This window comes from Hipposideros armiger, unplaced genomic scaffold (genome assembly GCF_001890085.2).
Source record: "Hipposideros armiger isolate ML-2016 unplaced genomic scaffold, ASM189008v1 scaffold_371, whole genome shotgun sequence".
NCBI classification, from domain to species: Eukaryota; Metazoa; Chordata; class Mammalia; order Chiroptera; family Hipposideridae; genus Hipposideros; species Hipposideros armiger.
In genome coordinates, this window is record NW_017731721.1 from 1,086,317 (window position 1) to 1,109,129 (window position 22,813).

The 22,813-nt window shown below is 52.4% G+C and overlaps 1 protein-coding gene across 1 annotated transcript in view; it reads right to left on the reverse strand.

The window, feature by feature from the left end:
* The window catches only part of FAIM2 (Fas apoptotic inhibitory molecule 2), a 32,170-nt gene that overhangs the window by 8,431 nt on the left and 926 nt on the right, over window positions 1–22,813 (reverse strand). The window contains exons 2-11 of the mRNA XM_019662284.1: window positions 20,001–20,211; window positions 17,619–17,722; window positions 17,102–17,166; window positions 16,595–16,648; window positions 10,024–10,074; window positions 9,659–9,698; window positions 9,089–9,126; window positions 8,561–8,648; window positions 8,264–8,359; window positions 6,542–6,595 (exon numbers count right to left, since the gene is read on the reverse strand). Coding sequence (XP_019517829.1) covers window positions 6,542–6,595; window positions 8,264–8,359; window positions 8,561–8,648; window positions 9,089–9,126; window positions 9,659–9,698; window positions 10,024–10,074; window positions 16,595–16,648; window positions 17,102–17,166; window positions 17,619–17,722; window positions 20,001–20,211 — 801 coding nt within the window. The remainder of the gene's footprint in view (window positions 1–6,541; window positions 6,596–8,263; window positions 8,360–8,560; window positions 8,649–9,088; window positions 9,127–9,658; window positions 9,699–10,023; window positions 10,075–16,594; window positions 16,649–17,101; window positions 17,167–17,618; window positions 17,723–20,000; window positions 20,212–22,813) is intronic.

Genomic DNA, 22,813 nt, shown 5'->3' on the forward strand with positions numbered 1-22,813 from the left:
ACAGAGCTGATGGCCAAGAGCACTGCAGGCTTCCTGGGGGATGCAGGGAGCCCTGGGCCCTGCGGTCCTGCCATTACTTACTGGACTAGAGGGTGAGCCTGGGCTTTGAGGATTCTTTAGAAAGAGACAACCAGCCTTAAGCTTTGTGCCCTAGGTTGGGATGCAGGATAGGGTGAGGGGGAAGATGTGCTGAGGGTCAACATAACATACTTCTCTTGTCTTCACTAACCTGGGTGTCAAAAATTTAAATGACACAGACAAGGACTGCAGGCAGCCCTGGGTCCCAGTGTGCACTTCCAGATGGGCCACTGAAGGAACATGGTCTGGCAGGCATGGGAGCCAGAAAGCTTGGCCCAGGATAAAAGGGGAGCAGTGTACGAAAGTATGGGAGAGAGCCCGTGGGTGGTACTATGAGGCAGGGCACGCGTGTAATACAGTGCTCAGGAACACGGACTGGGGAGTCACACAGACCTGGGTTCAAATCTTGCCTCTGACCTTAGGCAACTGACTATGACTAACAGGTAATACTTACTGATCACTTTCTAAGTGCTTTATATATATTAATATGTCACAACGACTTATGAGGTGGGTACTATTGGGTTGTTGGAAAAGTCATGATGCATTTTTGCAACGAAAAACAGAAAAAATACGTCATGACTTTCCCGACAACCCAATATTATTCTCTGCATTTCACAGATAAAAAAAGTAATGGAAGCACAGAAAGGTTACATGATTAGATCAGTCCACACAGCTACAATGTGGCTGGGAATGAATCTGAACCCAGGTACCCTGGCTCCAAAATCCAGTGCTCTGAATTACAAGGTTAACATTAACAGTAACGGTATAAGCTACCATGATAGCTCAAAAACTACCATGTTCAGATGCTAGGCTGTCTTCTTTTTTCTTTTTGTGTATTATCTTATGTAATCAGTACCACAGCCTTATGAAAGTTAATATCAGCCCCGTTTTAAAGATGAGGCAACTGAGGCACAGATAGGTCAATAACTTGCCCAAGGTCACGGTGATAAAAGAATGAGCTAGGACTTGAATGTGGTTTGGGTGGGGCTTATGTGGCCATCTGCAGAGCTTCCTCCCACTCTACACGCTCCCCTGGCCCTTCTGATAGCCCTCTTCCTGGCTGTGCTCTGGAGAACCCCCACCCTGCGTATGAGAGCAGTGACTCTGTCCCTCCCTGCCCTGCCCCTGCCAGTGTAGATTCTTCTCTGTCTTGCTCCCTCCAGGGCCTCTGAATCACCCTCTCCCTCAGTTCTCTACCTCCAGGGTTGGGGAGAGGGGGGGGCCTCTTTCACCTTCTCTGGGTCTGGCTGTTGTTAGGGCTTGGTTTGAGCAGGGTGTTGGTACCTGAGAATTAGCACCTCAGGAAGTGAGACTGAGGTGAGGCCTTGTGAGGCCTGGAAGAGGGACACCTTTGAGTGCACTTTGCCCCAAAGGAGCAGTTACTGGTCAATGCACCGTCCCTCCTGATCTGAAGGAATCCCCTCAACTTCCAGGTGGTTCAGGTGAGGCCTCAGGTGAAGTGTTAGGGCTTTTTTAGTGGCAGAGGCTGGGTGGCAGAACAGAGAAGGTTCTCACTGGATCTTTCAGGCTCATGTAAACCACTGAAGCAAAAGGGCCTCTAAACTCTGAATGAAATAGGTAAGTATGAAATAAAACCATATCTCTGCCTTGGGTTTGTATAGCCATTTTTACTTTTCAAAGTATTTCTCTAAGTATGAAGACGGTAGGGCATATATCATGGCTCCCACCGGAAAAGCAGGTGGTATGGGGCAGACTGAAGTTTCCTTTCTGAATCTCTCAGATGCTGTCATGTCTGGGGGACACAGAGTCCCTGCTGGGGCTGGAAGTAGCTGCTAAAAGCCTTGCCTCAGGGTGGCAGATGAAAGGGCCTCTCTGGGTCCTCCTGCTGTAGGGAAGGTGACCTGGGTGGCTTCTCTGGGGCCCTGTTATCCATCCGTGGAATGGACAGTGAAGGGTGGAAGGAATGCTGGGCTCAATCAGGGAAATGGGGCTTGCACAAAGCTTGGCAGCTAACACTGTGTGTGTGTGTGTGTGTGTGTGTGTGTGTGTGTGTGTGTGTGTGTGTCTGGGCATGCTCTCTCTGGGCCTCAGTGCAGGGAAGTCCCTGCCAGCTCTGAGGGCTCAGTCTTGGCTTTCCTTCACTTCCACGGACTGAGGACAGGTGCTGTGCATGTCCCCTAATGGTTGGGGTCAACACCCAGTGTTGGAGGCCCAGCATCTCTACAAACAAATCATCTTCCTACCCAAGCTTCATTCATCCAAATACCACTGGCCCTGAAGCATCTAGTACTGACCACACATGTTATCTCTGCCACCCTGTCCCTGATTTTTTGACACTGCAACGGCCTTCTAACTGGTCTCCCAGTCTCTGGCCTATCCATGCAGCTTCTCATTAATCTTCCTTTAAGCACGGAGGCTGTGATGTTTCCCGAGGTCCTCAAACTGGCGAGGCTGAGCAAGGGGCAGAGTTCTGTTCCCACCGTGCCTCTTGCTTACTTTCTAAAGTCCTATGGCTAGTTTCTTTCCTAGGCCTCCAGGCTTGGCTTCCTTATTTAGGTGGCTAGGAGACCCTAAATAGCTTTTGGGAGTCCCCAAAGAAGAACTAACTCTGAGGAGGAGCAATCTGCCTAAAGTCATGCGGACATGGAGGCTTAGCTACAGTGGGAAACCTGCTGGCCAGGCCCTTGGCCCCACCCGTTCCCTCTCTTCCCACTGCGGCCCTCCAGTTCTGTCCCAGTCCCTCCACCTTGCCCCACTGCCCCAGCCCAGCCCAGCCCTCATGCCCCCCTGCCTGACTTTCTCTGAGTTTCTACAAAAAAGCACCCAAAGAGAGGGCACTAGAGGGGAGAGTACAACAGGGCCAGTACCTTCTGGCTGACTCACCCACTTATACTGGCATTTGGGTCTGGCACCCAGTGGGTATGGGATAGGGTGAGGCAGAAAACCCAAGGCCTCTTGAGAATGTACTGAGGCTAGATGGGGTGAGGCCTAGGAAGGATCTGTTCCTCAAGGCTGGACCACATCCCTGAGAAGCCTGGGCTCCCCACCCTCCAATCTCAGCCTAGTCCAACTGGGTGTCTCAGCCCTCAAAGATGGCAGAAAAAATCATTTGCTTCTCACAGCCTTACCAAGGCCCAGGCTGGGGGGAGTTTGAGGGGTGGTTCTCATTGGGGGCCTGGACCTCCTCTGACACTCCTCTTCATCTCTTTCTCACACATCCTTCTCGAGGCAGCGAGCAGAGTAGAGGTGTGCTGCATGCTATCTTGTAATTCTTCTAGCTGCAGTGCAGGGAGGACCCCTCATGGTGCTGAGAATTCCCCAGTGGCCAGGATAGGCAGATGGAGAGGCCCAGGGTGCAGGGCATTGGTTATGGGGATGGGTTGGAGCTAGGCAACCACAGTGGCAGGACAGAACTGAAGCTGGAAGCAGGGTCAAATTGAGGTCAAGGACCTTTTGAGTTGGAGTTCATAGAAAGGTCCAGGGACCTTAGTTCTTGTAGAGCTAGGCCTCTGAGGGCCTTTGTCCACCTGAAACTGAGGGGAAGGGGAATGTGTCTAGTGGGCCCCTCCTCAACTCTTCCCTACGTCCTGAGACCCAGGGGACCTGCTGCATATCCTCCCTCCTTTGACGCAAGAAAACCAGGGCAGGGCATGGAACTGGAGGATTCATACCTGTACTCCTGACTGTTTACATAAACTGCAGGGTGAGCCCAACCGGGGCCTTTCGGTGGGTTGATCTCTTAATGAGACATTAGTTGGTAATTAGGCATTGTGGTTCCTCCTCCCCTGTGACTCACAGAAGACCTACACAGCAGCCCTTAAATCTACTGTGCAGCCACTTTCTTTGCTGGCTTTGACAGCACCTCAGCCATGCCTCTCAGACATCTGTTCATTCCACAACATCAAAGGATGCCTACTGTGTGCCAGGCACTGTTCTAGGCACAGGGGACGCAGCAATAAACAAGTCAGACCAAAAACCCCTGCCCTCAAGGAACTTAAATTCTGTTGGAGGGAGACAAACAAGAAACAAACAAATCGTAAAAATATCTAGTATTTCAGAGGATGAGAAGTGCTATGGAGAGAAATAAAGCAGGGTGAGGAGTAAAGAGGGATGTGTGTGTGTGTGTGTGTGTGTGTGTGTGTGTTATAGCCTGTTTCTATGCTGATGGGAATAATCCAGTAGAGAGGGTAATACTGATAATGCAATAGAGAGAGAGGGCAAAATTACTGAAGAGACCTCCCCAGCCTCCCCCAACTCTAAGCCAATAGGTGTTGTCCTCTTTGAGGACTTCCATGGGGCACTGGAAATGGTACCAGGCTATGCACAGGATACCTGAATCCTATCCTAAATCTGCCTCTTACTGGCAGTGGGACTCTGTGCCAGCCCATTCATACCCAGGGCTTCCTATGTGGAAAGAAAGTCTTATAACATCAGTGCTGCCTCCCTCCCTGAGTTGTGGTGGAAATCCAGTGAGGTAATAGGTGTGAAAGTGCTTTGTAAAACGTAAAGGGTGGAACAGATGGTTGAGATTATTTTTATTATTCTAATAACACAAAGGATTATTAAACAAATTTAATGGATTACTGTTCATCCAACGCTGCTTGTACAGACAGCCTCCCTACATAGCTGACACACTTGTTGTGACCTGATCTGCACGAAGCTGAGTGACCCTCCATTCATCATGCTCGCCCCCGCTCCCACTCTGCCCTGCACTAACCCCTCTGCTTCCATTTGATCCTGGCAAACTCTGGCTACCCACAGGCTCACTCCCTCCAGTGTGACCCTCCCGCTTTCTTTCCTCCTAGCAAACTTCCCACCCCACCCTTCTAGTCCAAACTTGTCTTTAGCACCTTCTGCCTGGAAAAAAGAGCGCTGGTCCGGCAGCAGAGCAAAGTTAGTGTCGTAGAGTGACCAACCATCCTGGTTTGCCCAAGACTTAGAGGGTCCCTCAAGAAGTGGGACTTTTAATGCTAAAACTGGGAAAGTTCTGGGTAAACTGAAATAAGCTGGTCACCCTAGTCTTGATCAAGGCCAGACTTAGTTGACATATCATCATCTTGCCAGGAAACCTGGGACAAATCACTTAACTTTAGGGTTCAGTTTTCTCATCTGTAAAGGGAGGGGATTGGAGGTTCACTGGATCTCTTCTTAGTCCCGTCCAACCCTTAAGTTCTGAGCCGGGAGGTCATTTACTCACTCCGCAAATATTTACTAAGTGCTGCTATGTGCCATGCACTGTGATCTTCCTGCTGACAGTGGTACCCTGGGAACACAGCACAGCATATCATACATAATAGGTGCTCAACAAAGACCTGTGGGGATGAATGAATGAACTTCCCACACCCCCATTTCTGGCTTGATCTCAATCTAAAATCTCTGTACCTTCTGCTCATAGATCTGATGCCCCATTTCCCCCATTTCTGCTCCCCCCACCTGTCACCCACAAGCCTTTGCAACCTGTGACTGAGCCTAGAACTCTGGCCAGACTGAGCTCAGCTGCATATTCCAAAGGGGGAGAGGACAGTCTGGTCACTGCTCCTGTTGGCAATGGACGTTTACCTTGGACACCCTCCAAGGGAGATGTCACCAATATAAACTTGTCCCCCTGGCTGGATCCTGGAGCACCATCACATTCATAGTTGGAGCCCATCTGAGCAAGGGGGTCTGTGTTGGGCTACTCCAGGCAGATGTCTGCTTCTGGTCACCTTCTGTCCCCTGGGCATCTGCTTCTAGCCACCCCAAGTGGGGCTCTAGAGCCAGACCATCCAGTGGCCAATCTGGCCCTACCGTTTCCTAGGATGCTGGATGACCTTGAGCAAGTTATTTATTGTCTCTGAGCTTCAGGTTCCTCATCTTAATTTGATAACAATAGAACCTACTTCGTAGCGTTATGGTGAGGGTGAAGTGCGTGTGGAGAGCTTGCAGGGAAGGGGGAACAAGTGCTCAATAAATATTAGCTGTTATTGTTATCAGAATCACAACCATTGTCATCAACACTTTCAGTTTGGTGGGAACAGCCAAGAACAAGTCAATCTATTGGGTTGTTGGAAAAGTCGTGACATATTTTTTTCTATGTTTTTGTTGCAAAAATGCATCATTACTTTTCCGACAACCCAATAAGTGCCTCTCTCTCATAGGGTACTTAGAATCCTTGCTCCAAGAAGCCTTCCCAGGTTACCCCTAAAAGGGCAACGGCCAATTGGGTCCACACAATCAGGACACCCTCACTCTTCCACCCCCAAAAGCAGCATTAGCTCTCCCTCTTCCCAGCTGTCTAAAGCTTCAGTCCTCCTGCAACCTTCTTTCCCTCCTCTGTCCAGATCAGCTGGTCTGTCTTGGAGACCAGAGAAAATTCCCTAACCTTAGCACTGAGCCCCACCCTGCCCATCGGTGTTTCACAGCGGTTCAGGGAAGAGGCCTATGAGGAAGGCAAGGATGGTGGCGGGACCTGGGGAGATGATCAAAGACTGAGAAGGCAGGGCCCCCAGGGAGCTGCACTCACCAATGTAAATACACTTGCTCCCAGCACGGCATACACTGCGTGGAGCCAGGGCACCTGTGGGGCAGATGCAAAATGGGCTTAGGGATAGTTAGATGGGGCGGTGGGGCAAAGGGGCAGGGAGAAGGGCTCGGTCCAGATAATGGAGGGTGTGGGACAGACTTCCCCAGTGGGGCCCTCTCACCGCCCCCAACCCTCTCCAGCAGTCCCTAAGAAGCCCCAGGACCAAAAGGGTTCCTTGATTCTCTGTGTGCTCAGGTAGTGTGGGGGAACCCCAAGATAAAAGTGATCATAGAGGGCCTGGCAGGGGAGTGCCCAACCTGCTTGGCACTTGTTTTCTCCACACACAGCCCCAGGCACAGGCAGCACAAGAGTGACTTATCCTATTGGGGCTCTGTCATCTTCCCAGCCCGGGTCTGGCCTGAGGCTGCTCCCTCCTGCTGTCCTGTACAGGGTCTATCTGTCTCTCTGTGGGGAGTTCCCAGGCTCTGCCTATGCAGGTAAGGGGCTCAGGTGGAAGGGGACAAAGACTTGAACTCAGGGGTGTGGTGGGTGGCTATCTGGAATCCTGCCAGCTGTGTTTAATGGGATTACCTGCAGAGGCTAGAATGGCACCTCTTCCCAATCTCAGGTTCCCCCAGGTCTCAGGGGCACCCAGCTGTGTGTGGAAACTCCATAAGAGGTGCCACACCAGCTGTGCCCTCTGTAGGGACTTCCCCCTGAATATTTCTGGAAGCACAGGCATTCCAGCAGCCCGACCTGAGTCAATAAAGGTTTCTTTGAAGCTCTGGGGCCCCTTCCTGTACCCCCTTTCCTAGATACACAGAGGGCCTCAGGCCAGCTCTGGCCCCTCCTTGCGTCAACAGGATACTGGGAAGAGCCAAGGAAATGCCAGAACCAATGCCGCTGTCCTGAGAGCCAGTGCCCTGGGTGCTGGGGCTCAAAGGATTGGGTGGGGGCAGGTGGGGTGAGGACCACTGCTCTCAACCTGGCAGAAAAGGGGCCGTGAGGGACCGTGTACCAAGAGGAGCAAGGGGCGGGTATAAGCACTGAGCCTCCAGCAGGGGTCCAATAGCTTTATCTCTTGGGTTCCCAGGATTTGAACCTCTGGCCCCTCTTGTGATGCCCTCAATCAGCCTGGGCACCTGGAATGGGCCACTGAGTCCTGAACAGTTCTAACTGGGCTTCCCAGGGCATGTTGGACACTTGTAAAAGAGCTGAGATTTGGCTGGCCTCATGGATGCTCATTGGGGTGGGGATAGGCTCAGGGCCCACTTCGCTAACCCCCAGCTGCCTGGCTGGCCAGTCTGCCTCTCTGGACTTGGCTGATGCCCCAGGACTCCCAGGAGGCCCTTCCTCAGAGCCCCTCTGGGCCTGGTGGTCCCGGGGAGCTCCAGGCTCCCTCCCCTGCCAGGGGTTTAAATGCTCCATGGCGCCCCTCCCTGCAGCCTCACCCCCTCCACTGAGAAGGGAGGACGGAAAGGTGAAGCCGGATGTGGCTCATGAAGCAGGCAGGTGCCCAGGCCTGCCAAGAAAGGCCTCCTTGTTGGTTTGCTTACACTGCCAACAAGCCCAGGGCAGGTGCCAGGAGGGGCCGGACAGGATGGGAGGCTGTAAGCCTTTGGCTCTGGGCCTTCCCTGGAGGGTGTGGGAGGAAACAGCACCCTTGGGCCGGTGGGCCCCCCTCCGTCCCCATGTGACCCACTGGGAGCGCCTGAGACTCACGTATTGGAAGGGCAGGAGGATGGCCAGGATGAGTCCACTGAAGAAGAGAGTCATGAGCAGCACGAAGAGCACACCCTGGCAGGAGGTGAAGTCAAACTGCAAGGACGGGGCAGGTGTCAGCCGTCGGGCTGAGGTCTATACGACAGGCCACTGCCTAGTGCTTACTCCCAGAACCTAGTGTTCTTACTCCCCTCCCCCATGTGGTCTCCCCAGACCCAACTCACCCCCTTCACCAGCTCAGGATCTAAGCTTGCAGCCCCTCACCTCATCTCCCTGCCCACGGGCCCCAGAACTGACCTTGGTTTGGAAGCTGAAGACGGTGACGGAGAGGCAGACCAGGGCGGTGATGCCCAGGCACAGCAGCACAGATGTGGTGTTGTAGTAACTGCAGGACCACAGGCCAGGGGTCAGCCTCCAGCAGGCCTACCCTCTTCTGCAGGGACCTGGTCCCCTGACCTCTCTCTCCCTTTTCCCAAGGTCCTCCCTTACCTGCTTCCCTGGCCTCTCTCCTTGGAGGGGTGGGAGGGGTTTGTGCTGGTGCCTGGAGGTGGAAACTTTATGACCACAAGTCTGGGGTCTTTTAAGCTGCAGCCTGACAGGAGTCCCCTTGCATCTCCCACCCCACCCCATGGACCTAGAGGCTCTGTCCAGTAGAGTGTATGGGGAGATGGCTGTAGGCCAATGTTTCCTGCCTGCCTGAGTCCCCTCCTCCATTCAAATGCTCCCAGGAGGGATGGTGTTTGGGGGGCAATTCCCCCAATGTGTCCAGTCCTTGGCTCCAAGCTTGGCCTAAGGCCCCCTCCCCCACCACCTTTTCCCCTTTACCTGGACAACATCCCAGTGAGGTAGGCCATGGACAGGGTCTGAAAGAAAAAGCAGGAATGCTCCAGAACTCGGACTTTGAGGCCCAGACACCTTCAAGGATCAGCCCAGGTCTCCACCCCTTGCATATACCCCTTAACTCTATGTCTGCTCCGCTCACACACACATTTACTTCCAGGACTCAGGCCTGGCGAAGGAGCCTCTTAGGTTTTGCGCCAGCTGTGCCTGTCTTCCTTTTGCAGCCCTGCTCTGCTCCCATTTCTAAGAATCCCCTTCCCCTTCCCACACTTTTAATTATCCGTAGCTTTAGGATGTCCCATACAAACCTCTTAAAAACCAAATCACAATGAAAAGAGACAGCGGATGGAGTAGCGGGGAGACTAAGCCCATTTGGAAAGAGAGGGTGGAACATCTCTGTGGAAGAAGTGGGGTGAAAATATACCCCTGTCTCCCCCAGTGACCTCACATTAGACATCCCCAGCCTAGACTTCCTGGCATTCAAAGCCTATCCTCCCTCCCTCCTCCTTTCATCCTCACTTGGCATCTCCCCCCAGCCACCCCCAGATCACTTACAAAGATGGTCAGGAGAATCAGGTTCCAAGGAAAATACCTCCTGCAAGGCAAGCCACCAAGTTCAGAGGAGTGTGGGGGTGCCAGCAGCTGCAGGCTGGGTCACTGCAGCAGGGAGGGGGCCCAACCCCATCCCCACTTCTTGGAGGCTGTTTCTTCAGCCATATTTCCATGTACCCCACCCTCCTCCCACCTCAGAGGTGTCAAGTAAAGGAGGGAGGGGTAGGCTTGCTTGATGGAGTCCAGAGATGGATGGGGCCCTCTCAAGGGTACACAGCACAATGGAATGGTGGAAGGCAGGACTGGGGTCAGAATGCCCAAGCTCTTGCTCGTGTCCCCACAAATTGCTCTTCAAACCATCATCATACCTAGATCCAGAATAGCAGGCCAGGGTCAGGTAGGTCGCAAAGAATACAGCGCTGTGAAAGACAGATGGTGAGTCAGCCAGTCCACCCTGAGGCCTCTCCATTCAGTCCCCTGTTTATCCCACTCTCTACCCACACAGGGAGCCAGGCAGGGTGATGGGGGCTGGGGTAAGGCTACAGTCATCCTAGAACTTAGCAATGGGCACGTTGCTGGTCTAATTCTAAAAGAGAGGGAGGTGAATAGGATGAACCTGTTTCTAGAAATACTTGGGTGCCATGGGACAGCTGACCACCCAATCTAAAATGGTCTCCCTGGACAGTACCTTATTACTTCAAAGAAAAAGCTCATATAGCAGTGTTTTTTATGTGCCAGGTAGAGTGTTAAGTGCTTTATAAATGTTAACTAATGTAATCCTCATATCTTCTCTATGAAGCATGCGCTTCACTTTACAGCTGACGTACAGTGAGGTTAGGTGACTTGTCCAAGGTCATGTGGCTACCACGTGGCAGAGGCAGGATTAGAACCCAGGCACTCTGGCTCCAGAATCCTAGCCCCATGCTGCGTTCTTCAGGCACTACCTGTAACAATCCTATTAGTTATAATACTTTATTGTTGGTCTACCCTACTAGACTGCAAGCTCAGTAGGCAGGGCCCTTGTCTATCCTGCCAGCACCTGGCACAAGCAAAAAGTACCTGCGGCATAAATTTCTGGATCAGGTGGCTGGCAGAGAGACTGACAGGGAGCTCAGGCACAACCCAAAGATAGGGATGGAAGGCTGAGGATTTTCTGGAGAGCAGTGGAAGTGGAGGCAAGTCTAGAAGGTGGACGATGAAGGCTGAGGATCCAAGGGTAGGACATGCTCATACCTACCTAGATTGGTGCCACCACTAATGCATGGTCTCCAGCCCCCAGTAGGCTCTCTGCATGGCATCTGCCATCCTTTCCCACCTCCCTCCTTGGTTCTCTCACACATTCTCCACAGCAGCAATTCCAACCATCCTCCCCCATCCCTAAACCTCTCAGGCTGCCTCACTCTTATGCATGGTCTCTGGTCTGATGTGTCCCTAAAAGATCTGAGACGAGGTGGGGCTCCCTTGCCTCCCTGCCCACCATCACCTGCAACCATCACATCAGCATCTATGTGCCCTTCCTCCTGTCCCTCCTTTCATCCCATACCAATCCCCCCAGCCTGAGCTCTGGGTCCCACTCCTCAACTGCCCTGCCATCTCTATTACCTAAACCTTTCTACTGCTACCTCTCCTCCCACACAAACCTCCTCAGCTATTTTCCATCTTTAACCAACATCTACCTTGGTTCTAGCTATTGCTACCTCATCCAACCCACAGCCAAGCTTCTTTAAAAAGTTATCTCCATTCACTGTCTTCTTCTTTATCTCCCAATTACTTCCCAACCCGACAAACCCAACCTCGGATTTATTTAATGAGAGCTGGCTCTGCCACATCACTGTGACCTTGCTGAGTCCGACACTTGTCAGTTCATATGTTACCCGACTTCTCAACTACATCTGATCTCTTCGTTGTTCCCCTGATTCCACAATTATATACTCTTGGGTCCCCTCCTACCTCCCTGGCCAGTCCTCCTCAATGTCCTTCAGAGTATTTCTAAATATGTCTCCTTCCTTCCATGCATAGGGTCCTGTGGGGTGACTCTCCCGTCATGCTCTCCCTGGGATTCCCTTTATCAGGGAAGTGCTTATGACTCACACCCGTATTTCTGATCTAGATTTTCCTTCTCAACCAGAGACTTAGATTTCAAATTGCTTCCTGGGCAGACATGGCTATTCAGAAACGTGCCAAACTCAACAGGTTAGACCTAAACTTGCCCTCTTCCCTGTTCTCCTGCATCCTTATTGCAGAAGACATCATGTACCCTCCAAGTCACCCAACTAGAGGCCTCCGCATCATCCTTGACTCTCACGCTGCCATGCCCAATTAGTCACCTGGACCTGCTGATCCTCCTACCCAGGTAGCTCTCAAATCTGTCCTCTTCTCTCCATTCCCGTTAAGGTCAGGCCACCTCTCTCTGGTAGATCCAATCATGGGACTCCCCTGTTTAAAATCCCCAAAGACCTGGCAATGCCTTGCATGATCCACCCCTGCCTACCTCTCCAACCCATTCCTCTCCACACTCCACCCCTCCACTGTCCCCTCTCATCACCCTCTGCATCCTTACACTGCTCCTGCTGGAAAGGACCAATAAGCAAGGACTCCTGAGGCCTGGGTTACAGGGACTTTCTCCGTGTACCATGGGCATGCCTTAACCAAAGCCTGCATCCTCACACCCCATGGCCCTGCCCCTTTGACTCCCAGGTATAACATCTGGGGGATCAGTGTGCGATCTACTCATTTCGTATCCCCCTTCCTTCTTTTTTTTTTAAAGTTTTTTTATTGGGGAATTGGGGGGATGGGAACAGTGCTGGGGAATTGGGGGAAGGGAAACAGACAAGTTGCTGTTGTTTTTTTTGTTCTTCAATCTAGTTGTGGAGGATGTTGCTTCACTGGCCCAAGTTGGCACCATCATTGCACTCTTCCCGGCCCTCATATGTGGGATCCGAACCGGGGCCCTCTGGCATCCCAAGCCAGTTCTTAACCAACGCGCCACTCGGCCAGCCCTGTATCCCTTCCTTCTAACCCAGGGTCTGGCACAGGTGAGGTGATCTTTAAATCTTTCTGGATGAAATGCAAAAGGACAGGGAATATAGGGTCGAGACAAGCCTATTGGATTTGGTGAACAGGAGCCTTCTGTCTTCACCCTTTCCTATTCTTTAGGGGTTCTCGAATAATGTGGAATGGCTGTCACAGCAACTGAGGGGTTTCGGCGCCAGGCAAGGACTGCTGAACGTCCTGCTCCAGAGGGGCAGGAGAATCTCCTGTCCCGGTTGAGAAACACCCCAGCATCTGATCTCTTTCGGTCTCATTTGGGTCATTAGTCAGTCGCTTCAACAACAATAATAATACCGTATCTATGTGTGTCCTGCATGTGGGTCCTGTCCCCACTTGGCTAGACTGGAAGCCTCCTGGGAACAATGGCCAGTCTCATTTTATCTCTCTGGTCCCTAGTTCCTCAAACCACAAGACAAACAGTCTGGAGGAAGGGCAGAGGGACTCACGCCCCGGGGGTCATGCTGCAGTTCTGGAACCTGACACTCGCATTTATATCCCAGCTCCGCCACTACTATCACGTGACCTTGAACAAATTACTTAATTGCAGAGCCCCAGTTTCTGCCTCTGGAAAACAGAAATATTGGTACCAACTCACTGGGCTGTGGTGAGGATTGAATGAAAGAATACACATCAAGCATTTAGCGTGGGGCCTGGCATGGGGTAAGAACTTGAGGAAGGCAGCTGTTATAATAAGACTGACAGCTTCCTGGAGAGGCTCCGACCCTCCTCTTCCTAGCTCTGGTCTGGCACTTTTCCTGCTCTGCCTGGTTCACCCACCCCCACCCCATAGCCGTTACTCCATTCTACTTTAGGGAGGCCAGCAGTTCTCACTGCCATAGCTCAGAGGGAGCAATCAGACAGTAAGGCAAGAGCCCACTGAGGGAGCTGACTGGGGCCTCAAGAAAGCTGCGGGGAGCGGGGAGGAGGGGTCTGGAAGGCTGCCATCCCAGGGGGCAGAGAATGCGTCATAGCAGAGGTGAGAGAAAGACTGACTTGCACGTCAGAGCCTGGAGCCCAAGGCCTGGACAGGGGCCGTAGTCTGTTTAGAGCATCAGGACAGAGGAGTGAGGCTCAGGTAGAGGCCAGGGTCTAAACCCAGAGTCCTCCCCTATGTGTCCTGCTCTAGGACCAGTCCTGGGCCACGAGGGAGGCAGCAGGGCACTGAGGGGAAGGGCATGAGCTTTGCATTCAGAAAGACTGGGGGCTTAGATCCTGGCTATGCTGCTTCGGAATAACGTCTCTCTGAGCTTCAATTTCCTCATCTGTAAAATGTGAATAATAATCGTGTCTGCCTGGTAGGGTTGTTGTAAGGATCAAATGAAAAATATCTGTAAAACACTCAGCACAGCACCTCACACACATTTAAAAACAAAAAAAGAGAAGAGCGGGCCGGCTGAGTGGCGTGTTGGTTAAGAGCTGGCTTGGGACGCCAACTCTGAGCAGCAGGGCCCCAGTTCAGACCCCACATGAGGGCCAGTGACGCTGCACCTTCTACAGCTAAGATGGTGAACAACAGCTCAACCTGGAGCTGGGCTGCCGTGAGTCGCTGGTGATGGCATAGGCTGTAGCCCCTGCTGCAGTGGGCTGCCATGAGCTACCTCGAGTGGCTGGCAGCCAGCATGAACAGCCGGCAGCCACCGTGAGTGGCAGTCCAATGGCCGGCGAGCGACTGCCTCAGCCGGGAAGAGAGCAATGATAATACCAACATGGGCCAGTGAAGCGACGTCCTCCACAACTAGACTGGAGAACAAAAGGACGGCAACTTGTCTGTTCCCCTTCCCCAATTCCCCAACACTGTTTCCCTCCCCCAATTCCCCAATAAAATCTTTAAAAAATAATAATAATAACTATTTTATTCTTATTGCTATTAAGGGCTTAGTATGTTGGAGGAGGTGAGACCAGTAGGTCTCAGACCCGGAAGCAGGTTCAGGGGGCAGGATGGACAGAGTTGAGGGGTGGAGATCAGGCAGACCAGAGCCACGGGCTGCTTTTCTGGAGAAAAGGGCAGCAGCTTGGTGGCAGAATTCCCAAGCATGGTGAAGGCTTTTTGACAGCTCATAAAAAGCACATGGTCTATGCCCATTTCTGATTCCTCTCCACCCCCTCCCACCTGAGCCAGGGAGGGCATCCCTGTTTTCTGCCTGGAGAAGCTGAGGAGGGGTGTTGATAAAGCTCACCATTCAGAGCCCAGATTCTCATGCCTGCCCTCAGTGGGCTAGACTCTGCCCCCACTTCCAAGCCTGCTCATTTCTTGGCTGTCCCCTTGCCACCATCTGCTTAGGGCATGGTGTCCTACAGACCTTCCCACAGAAGGCCTGAAGAGGGGCCTCGGGGTTTCATTTTTGAGTTCTCGGGGCACCTGAGGCTACCAGGTGGTGTTGATGTGCTGGGAGCCATGCCAACCTGCTGTATGAGCTGGCCCCGGTGGCAGTCCCTGGGGCCTCGTTAGCTTTACCACACAGTGCCTCTCAGCTCCCTTAAAACATATGCCTTCTGCTTGGTCTGTAGACAGGCTCTCTATCCTGTGCCCTAGGAAAGGCTTTGGGTGTGAATGGTGCCTCTCCTGGGACCCACAACTTGATCAAGCTCCCTCTCCACTCCTCCTCTCCTCCAAGGAGCCCCAGAGACCAGAAGTCTCCTTCTCATCAGTCCCTGGTTGGCTTGTATAACTCTAGGCCCTCTCTGGGACTGTTCTGGGCTCAGGGTGGTCCAGTGGGCTTGGGCTGAGTGCATAGCCCCACCAGATCCTTTCCAGGAACAGGCTTGGGAGAGCCCTAGTGTGTAAGCTTCTTGGCCAGGCATTCAGAGCCTCTGCCCCATAAGGCCCCACTGCTCTCTGAGATGTCCCAGAGTCCCCTACATAGAGCCTTCCAGTCCTCTGACAGCCTAGTTCCTAATTTACCCAAGGTACCATGTTCAGTCCCACCGCCATGCTTTTGCTTAAGCTACTCCAGTCTCCATCCTTTTAGGCGCACCCTCGATGTAGACTGAGAGCTTTGTGTACCGGGCTCATGCCTTCCCTCCTCTCTCCTCTGGACCCCACTCTTTCATATGCTGCTTTGTGCTGCCCATTACCTTCCCCTCCTCTCCAGCAGCCCCAGTACAGAGCTGGGCTAACAGTGGGTGATGAAGGAGACTTTGGGGAGAGCCGTTTTGCTCTGAGCCCAGGATGGTTCCAGCCTGGAATTATCCAGAATGACCACTTAATAGCCCAGATAGGAGGGTCAGAATCACCTACACCATCAAACCTCTTCTCTCAAGTTACCTGCCACGTTCTTTAAAGAGTGTAGAATGACCAGGAGCTGAGTGGCTAGAGACGGAGTCTGCCCAGCAGAGGGATTAAGAGCATAAGTTTCAACCTGAATCCTGGGTTTGAATCCCAGCTCTACCAATAACTAGCTGTGTGACCTTAGGCAAATTAGTCAACTTTTCTGAGCCTTAATTTTCTGAGAAATCACACCCAGTAGATTTGAGGAACAAATGCAATACCATATATCAAACACAGAGAACAATGCCCAGCCCTTATTAGGTACTCTATAAGTAGTAGCTATTATAATTAATAACTCAACTTGTAAGCATGAGTAACAACAATGTAATTATTGTGGGCCAAGGTGTCCCACTGCCCCTTCCCTCAGGGCCAAGGTCTGGGTCGCTGTAGCCATAGCTCCGGCCCAACCCTTCCCTCCTTGTGCAGGCACCAGAACCTACCTACACCTATCTCCTCTCCTCCCCCTAGGATCTAATTACCCCAAAAGGGCCCTTCTGGCCATACTCTTGTGAGAACAGTTCCTATGGGCTGAGGAGAGGCCATGAGCTTGCATTCTGTCAACAGAGATTTCCTACCATGTGCTGCTGAGGGTTCTAGAAAGAGGCTTGGGGTATACTCACTAGGATGCCCAGTACCAGCCCGGGTTGGCCTGGATGTAGTCCTTAACGGGGTCACTGCAGAGAAGGGAGGGAGAAAGAACAACAATTTACCCTCTGTCTCTGTTTCTGGTTCAACATTTGCACCTGCCGCCCCCCCCCGCCCCCCCCCGCAGTTCACAGGACTTGAGAGGAAGAAAGGAAGCATGCACCCCTGGTGGCTTAGGGAGCCCCAGCCGCAGTCCCAGGCTGGGACTCGGAGGTGTCTAGGTGTGGGGCTGGAGGACCTGAGAGGAATGACGGTCTCATAGACACTTGCAGGCCCAGAAGGCAGCGGGTCTACCCCACCCTGGATGGAGGACTTCTCCGTGTGCGCTTTCTAAGGTTCTCCCCTGGCACGAGGACGTCGACAGCCCCACACAAATCTCTTCATGCAAACATCCCAAGAGAAGCCTGGTTCTGATCCACCCCCTTCCCCCAGGCCTGGCCACAGACATCCCTGGAAAGTGCCAGTCTACACAGCTAACTCACCAGAAGGTGAAGAGCGCCACGACACCCAAGGTCACCAGCAGCTGGATCAGCAGGATGGTGTAGACCTGGAGGTGGGAGGGAGTTCTGCTCAGCTTGGGGAGCCCTGTTTGAGGCCAGCGAGGTTGCAGTTCCCTGTGAGGCTCGGGGAGGCCTCAGCTCCCCTGTAACTCAATCTACTTTCCAGACAAGCACCCTGTGCCCTCCACCCTCCTTCTTGAGGGCCAGTGGAACAGAACCAGGACAAGGTAAAAGGGGAGTAAAGACATTGCAGGGCCCACACCCACGGGCAAAGGGGCCCACAGTCTCTGGAGAGAAGAGGCAATACTCATGTGTTTGGGAATAGCAGGGAGCAGTGGGGTGAGACCTAAGGAAGCACTTCCCAACAGGTACTGTCAGCTGGCATCACAAGAAAAGGGGAGATGGTGGTCTCTGCAGGTAGAAAGCTGGACCGGGGGCTTTTCAAGGGGCTCCCCCAAGCCACTTCCTCAGTCCTAGAGAGCTGGGGAGAGGCAATTACCTTTCTGATGAAGACTCGGCGAACTTTCTGGTCATCCCAACTGAAAGTGGTGAAGAGCTCATGGTCTCCAGTGGGGAAACCGCTGTCATAGCTGGAGCTGCTGCCTGGGTGGGCAGAGGGAGGGCCATGAGGACGCCAATACCTATAAATATAATACTGACCCTAACGGTCACCTGTGCGGAGCTGCCTTTTCTCAAACTGGTTCTCTGGGCCATCCCAAGTCTTTCTCTCCAGGCCCATTTTCAAACCTCCCACTCCATCCCCAGATCTTTCTCCCCAGTTGCTTTTCACCTTTCCTGTTCTGAGCCCTGAGAATAAACTACCATTTCCCTTTTCTTTCCCTTCACCCTGACTGGGATTCCCTGGGGGCCAAACTCCCTGGGGTCACAAATGTGACCATTTCCTCTCGTGTCCCCCACCTCCCACCCTGGACACTCTGTCTTCCTTGTGGCTAAGAATCAGAGAGGGACAAACACACTCCCAGGGCTACCTAGCGCATCTCAGGGTGAAAGGTCCTGATTCCAGCTTGTTCTGAGACCCTTGGGGTGGAATCTGGGGACTTAGTTTGATAGGGGGACCTGCTGGTGCTCTAGCTGGGAACCAGGACTGGGGGAAGACTGGAGGGGAAATAAAGCCACAACAAGGCAAGAAGTGAGGTGTGGGTGGGGATGAAATTTGGGGGCTGGTTCCAGAACTCAGGTTTTCAGAAGAGCAAGTGCTCCACAGTCCAACAGGCCCATATATGGCTCCTGCTCTAAGATTGACTAGCTGTGTGACCTTGAGCAAATCACCAGCCATCTCTGATCTCTTCTATGATATGGGCCAGTGATACTCACTTCCTGGGACAAAATGAGATAAAAGCGAAAGCCTCTGGCTCTGTGCCTGATGGAGGCTTCGCTGCCCTTTCCCTTGGACCCACCTGGGCCATTCCTCACATGTGTCTACTCTGTTTTCCTCCACTGTCCCTGACAGTTTCTACATGATTACCTCCTCCATAGCAATAGACTCAAACTTGGCCTTTCAAAGCTGACCATGGCACTGCGCTACTTCAAGCTCTTCGATGGAGCCCCTCTGCTTTTTACTCAAGTTCAAGTTCATTAACAAAACCTCCCTAACATCCCACGAGCCCTCCAGCCTTACTGTACTTTACTCCCTCCTACTTTTCTCCAGACTGACTATATTTTTTCAGCCCTGTGTCCTCTTGCTATTGGGTCTCTGCACATTCCGTTCTTTCCTTCTGAACACTCATTTCCCTGCCTCTTTACCAGGATAACTCATGGCCAGACTATGGAGGAGGAGAAAAGGAGAGCAGAGCAGTCCTGCGGGCATCTGGGGAAGTGAGAAGGCTCCCACGAACATCAGACCTCTATTGGCCTTCCAGTAGGTCACAGCAGGGTAGGTGTGTGTGGGTCTGGGAGGAGAGGTTTTGTGGTGAGTGGTGTGGCTCATGATGGCTACTCTTTGTGAGTAGAGGCTCTGTCTGAGGCATTGTCCCCAGGATCTCTTCTAGAATTCTGTTGGGAGTGGGGGTGGGGCGGGAGTGATAAGGTGAGAGAGGGGGATTGAGAGGCTGATGGGGCTGAGGAAGATTTGAGAAGGGACCCTTTCTTATAGTTTGTGGGGAGCTGTAGGGTCTCAGCCCTGAGGCAAAGCTCCCACAGGCTGCTCAACCTAATTGAGGGGCTCCCACCAGCTACAATTCTTAGTCTGCAAGGAGCTGCCATCAGCCTGGGTGAGTCTGCCTATAAATTATTCCCAGTCATGAGGGACACTGGCAGCCACACACCTTCCCACATCATGTCCCCAAACAATGGCTCGGGGAAGGGAAAAGAGACAGGAGAGTGATGGGTGAAGTGGGTCCTCAGGCCTCTGGCCCCCAACACCCCTGGGGTTTTCATGGGGACATGTCCTCACTAAGGTTTCATATCAGCTAACATATAAGCATGCTGTACCCTCACTCACAGGAAGCCAGCCCCAGCTAAGGCCATGGCCAGATACAGCATCAGACTGCCCCTTCCTGCATCCATTCTGTCATCTCCCCATCCCTTCTCTGCATCCCTTTCTTCTAGGAGAGCCTTTCTAGACTAGCCCCTGGTTTTTCTCCCTGCATCTGTCCCCTGTTTGCCCTAGCTTGGTGACTTGAAAAAGTCCCCTCATCCCCATCCAAGAGCACTCTGACTGCAGACATTGTATATCTCCCTTTCCATGGCGTCCTTCACCTACCCTCAGAACAGTCCTCCAAAACCCAAGCCTTTGAAAACAGAGCCTCATACAACAACCACACAGTACGTCTACTTCTGGGCAACGTCCTCCTACCCACGTTTTCCGTGTGAGCCCTCCACTCCCCCTGATGCTCCAGTCTGCAGGAGCTGAGAGACTTACTGGGGTCCACATAGGCCCAGACAGGGTGGAGCGGCACAGACGAAGGGGCTGCAGGGAAGGTCCCTGCCTTCAGCCCCTCCCCGGAGGTGGCCTCCTCATAGGAGGGCGGGGCCGAGGGCACTGCTGGAGACCCCTTGTCACCATTCACTTGCTGCTGCCCCTCAGTCCCGGTCCCAGTTCCGGTCCCAGGGGCCTTGTTAGCCACGGAGAGCTGTGGAGTAGAGGCAGAGAGAGATGGTCACCAAGGATGGGGCACCCACCCTTCCAAGCACTCCTCACCAGCCCTCAATTTTGGAAGTTCCATGGGTACTGTCTCACCTGCACTAGGAAGGGTGGCGGTACAGACCAGAACGTGGTATGTGCATATGTATACAATGAAATATTATTCAGCCTTAAAAAAAAGGAAATCCCTCCGTTTATGACAACGTGGATGAACCTGGAGTGCATTAGGCTAAGTGAAATAAGCCAGACACAGAAAGACAAACAACGCATGATCTTACTTATATATGGGGAATCTAAAATAGTCAAACTCATAGAAGCACAGAGTTGAATGGTGGTTGCCAGGGGGTTGGGAGTTGGGGTAAATGGGAAGATGTGGGTCCAAGGGTACAACGTTTCAGTTATGCAAGATGAAAAAGTTCTGGAGATTTAATGTAACTGGTTAGTAATACTGTATTGTGTACTTAAAATCTGCCGAGAGGGTAGATCCTAAGTATTCTTGCCACAAAAAGGAAGGAACCACGTGAAGTGATGTATCGATATGTTAACTAGCTTGATTGTGATGATATTTCACAATGTATACGCATATCAAAACATCAAGCTGTATACCTCATATATATACTATTTCTATACTCATACCCCAAATAAAGCTGGAAAAAATCTCCCCATTTTATAGATGAGAGAACTGAGCTCCAAGAGGGTCAGGGCTGGCCAGGGGCACACACTGGAGCTGGGATAAGAACTGAGGAAGGAGAAAATTTTTAGGATAGCTCTCCACTGGTGATGACTGTCCCCAGGGCAGAGACTGGGTCAGTATGGTTTCACTGTTTCCCTGGGATCCAAGGAGGGGCCTGGCACATAGTAGGGCCTCAAGAGTATTATTGAATGAAACGTTCTCTCACTTAATCTCTCTGCTACCTTGCTAGTTGTATTTTGATTTGTTTTAAAATGAAGAAACTGAGGATCAGAGAGGAAGAATGACTGGTCCAAGGTCCCAGAGCCACACATGGCCCACTGGCCTGCAACGCCCAGGCACCATCCACTGGGACTGGTCTCCGTCTGCTCGGCTGGAGATGACACAAGGAGAGTGGGGTGGGAGAGCAGGGAAACAGGAAGTGGGGAGGAGAGTGGGGAAAGAGGAAGAGGAATGGGGTCTGAAGGGAAGAGGAAAGGCAAGAGGCCCCATTTGAGGGTCCTGTCCTGGCCTTGTCCTATTGAAATCTCAGCCTCTCTCCCGAATCGGAACAGACTCCCAGAATGTCACTGGTGGAAAGGATCGCAGAAGTCATCTGATTCAGCCCCTTTCTTCAGTTTACAGATGAGGAAACTGAGGCCCAGAGGGAAATGCACTTGTGGCAGGTTGAAAACTCAATTCATTTACATTTAGATGTATCCCCTGCCCCACAATGTATACATTTAGCTTTGGTGAGAGGATATGAGCTGCAAGGGCTTAAACTACACTGCCAGAGAAGGGAAGGTTAGTGGGGGTGGGGGGTGGGGTGGTATGAAAACTGAAACAAAAACAAAAGGACCAAACCTCAGAAAATGGGATTTAGGTCTGGTTCCAAAAAGATTGTGTTAAACCTGAAGGGCCACTGAGAAAGGCCTCAAAGTCCCTTCTTTGCAGGTGCATCTAGCTGAGGCAGCCTGGCGTTGAGCAAGCACCAGATCTCTGCTCTCATCCAGACCTGAGGACCATTGAACCGGGGATCTTTTCTAGCACCAGAAAGCCTGTGAGTAAACTGGGGGAGATGGGGAAGAGGAGGCAGGGGTAATACATTCACCCCAGGACAGGAAGCAGCATCAGCAAAGAGACTGGTGGAGGTAGGGGTGGGGAGTGGAGGGGGAGGATCAGGAGAGGGGGGAGCGCTCATTTTCACCACAGTAAACACCCCGCAGGCTTCCTTGGGGAAGAGCGTAGGAGCTCAGGCCTGTAGGAAGGGGGCCCTGGCTCATCTGCTCCCCTCCCACTCCCCAACCTCCATCATCACCCAGACCAGGAGCATCATGTCCAAGAAAATCCACTTCAGCCCCCCAGAACCAGGGTCCTCTGAGCCCAGTCCCAGGGCTGGTGCCTGGGAAAAGGATGATTACCTCTGAATTCAGCCCTGTCCAAAGCTGATCCTCCTCACCAGTCCCCACCCTGCCACTCAATCTCCCAGAGCCTCCTGGGTCATGTTCCCCATATACACACACATCTGGCATTCCCTATTGGGGTCTGCCCAATAGCAGGTGGTGGTATCACCTAATGACATCATTTTGAGGCCTAATGAGCTTAAAAACAGGGAGAGAAGGGTCTGAGAGCCCAGGGAAGGTTGCCATTGGCTCTGAGCCTCATCTTATAGAAAAGAGGGAGAATGTAGGGGAGGTCCTACTTCAGTTTTCTTGGCCCAATCCTTAGCACATCTAAACAGAAGGCCAGAGGACCCTCCCCCTTTGCCCCAAGCCCTGGTGGTTGTATAATTCCACAGGCTGTTGATGTTATATAATCCTACTAGGCCAGCCAAGTCTCTGCCCCAACCCCTCCTCAACATTTCAGGCCTAGAACTGGTAAAAAGAGAGAGAGAGAGCGAGAGAGCGAGAGAGCGAGAGAG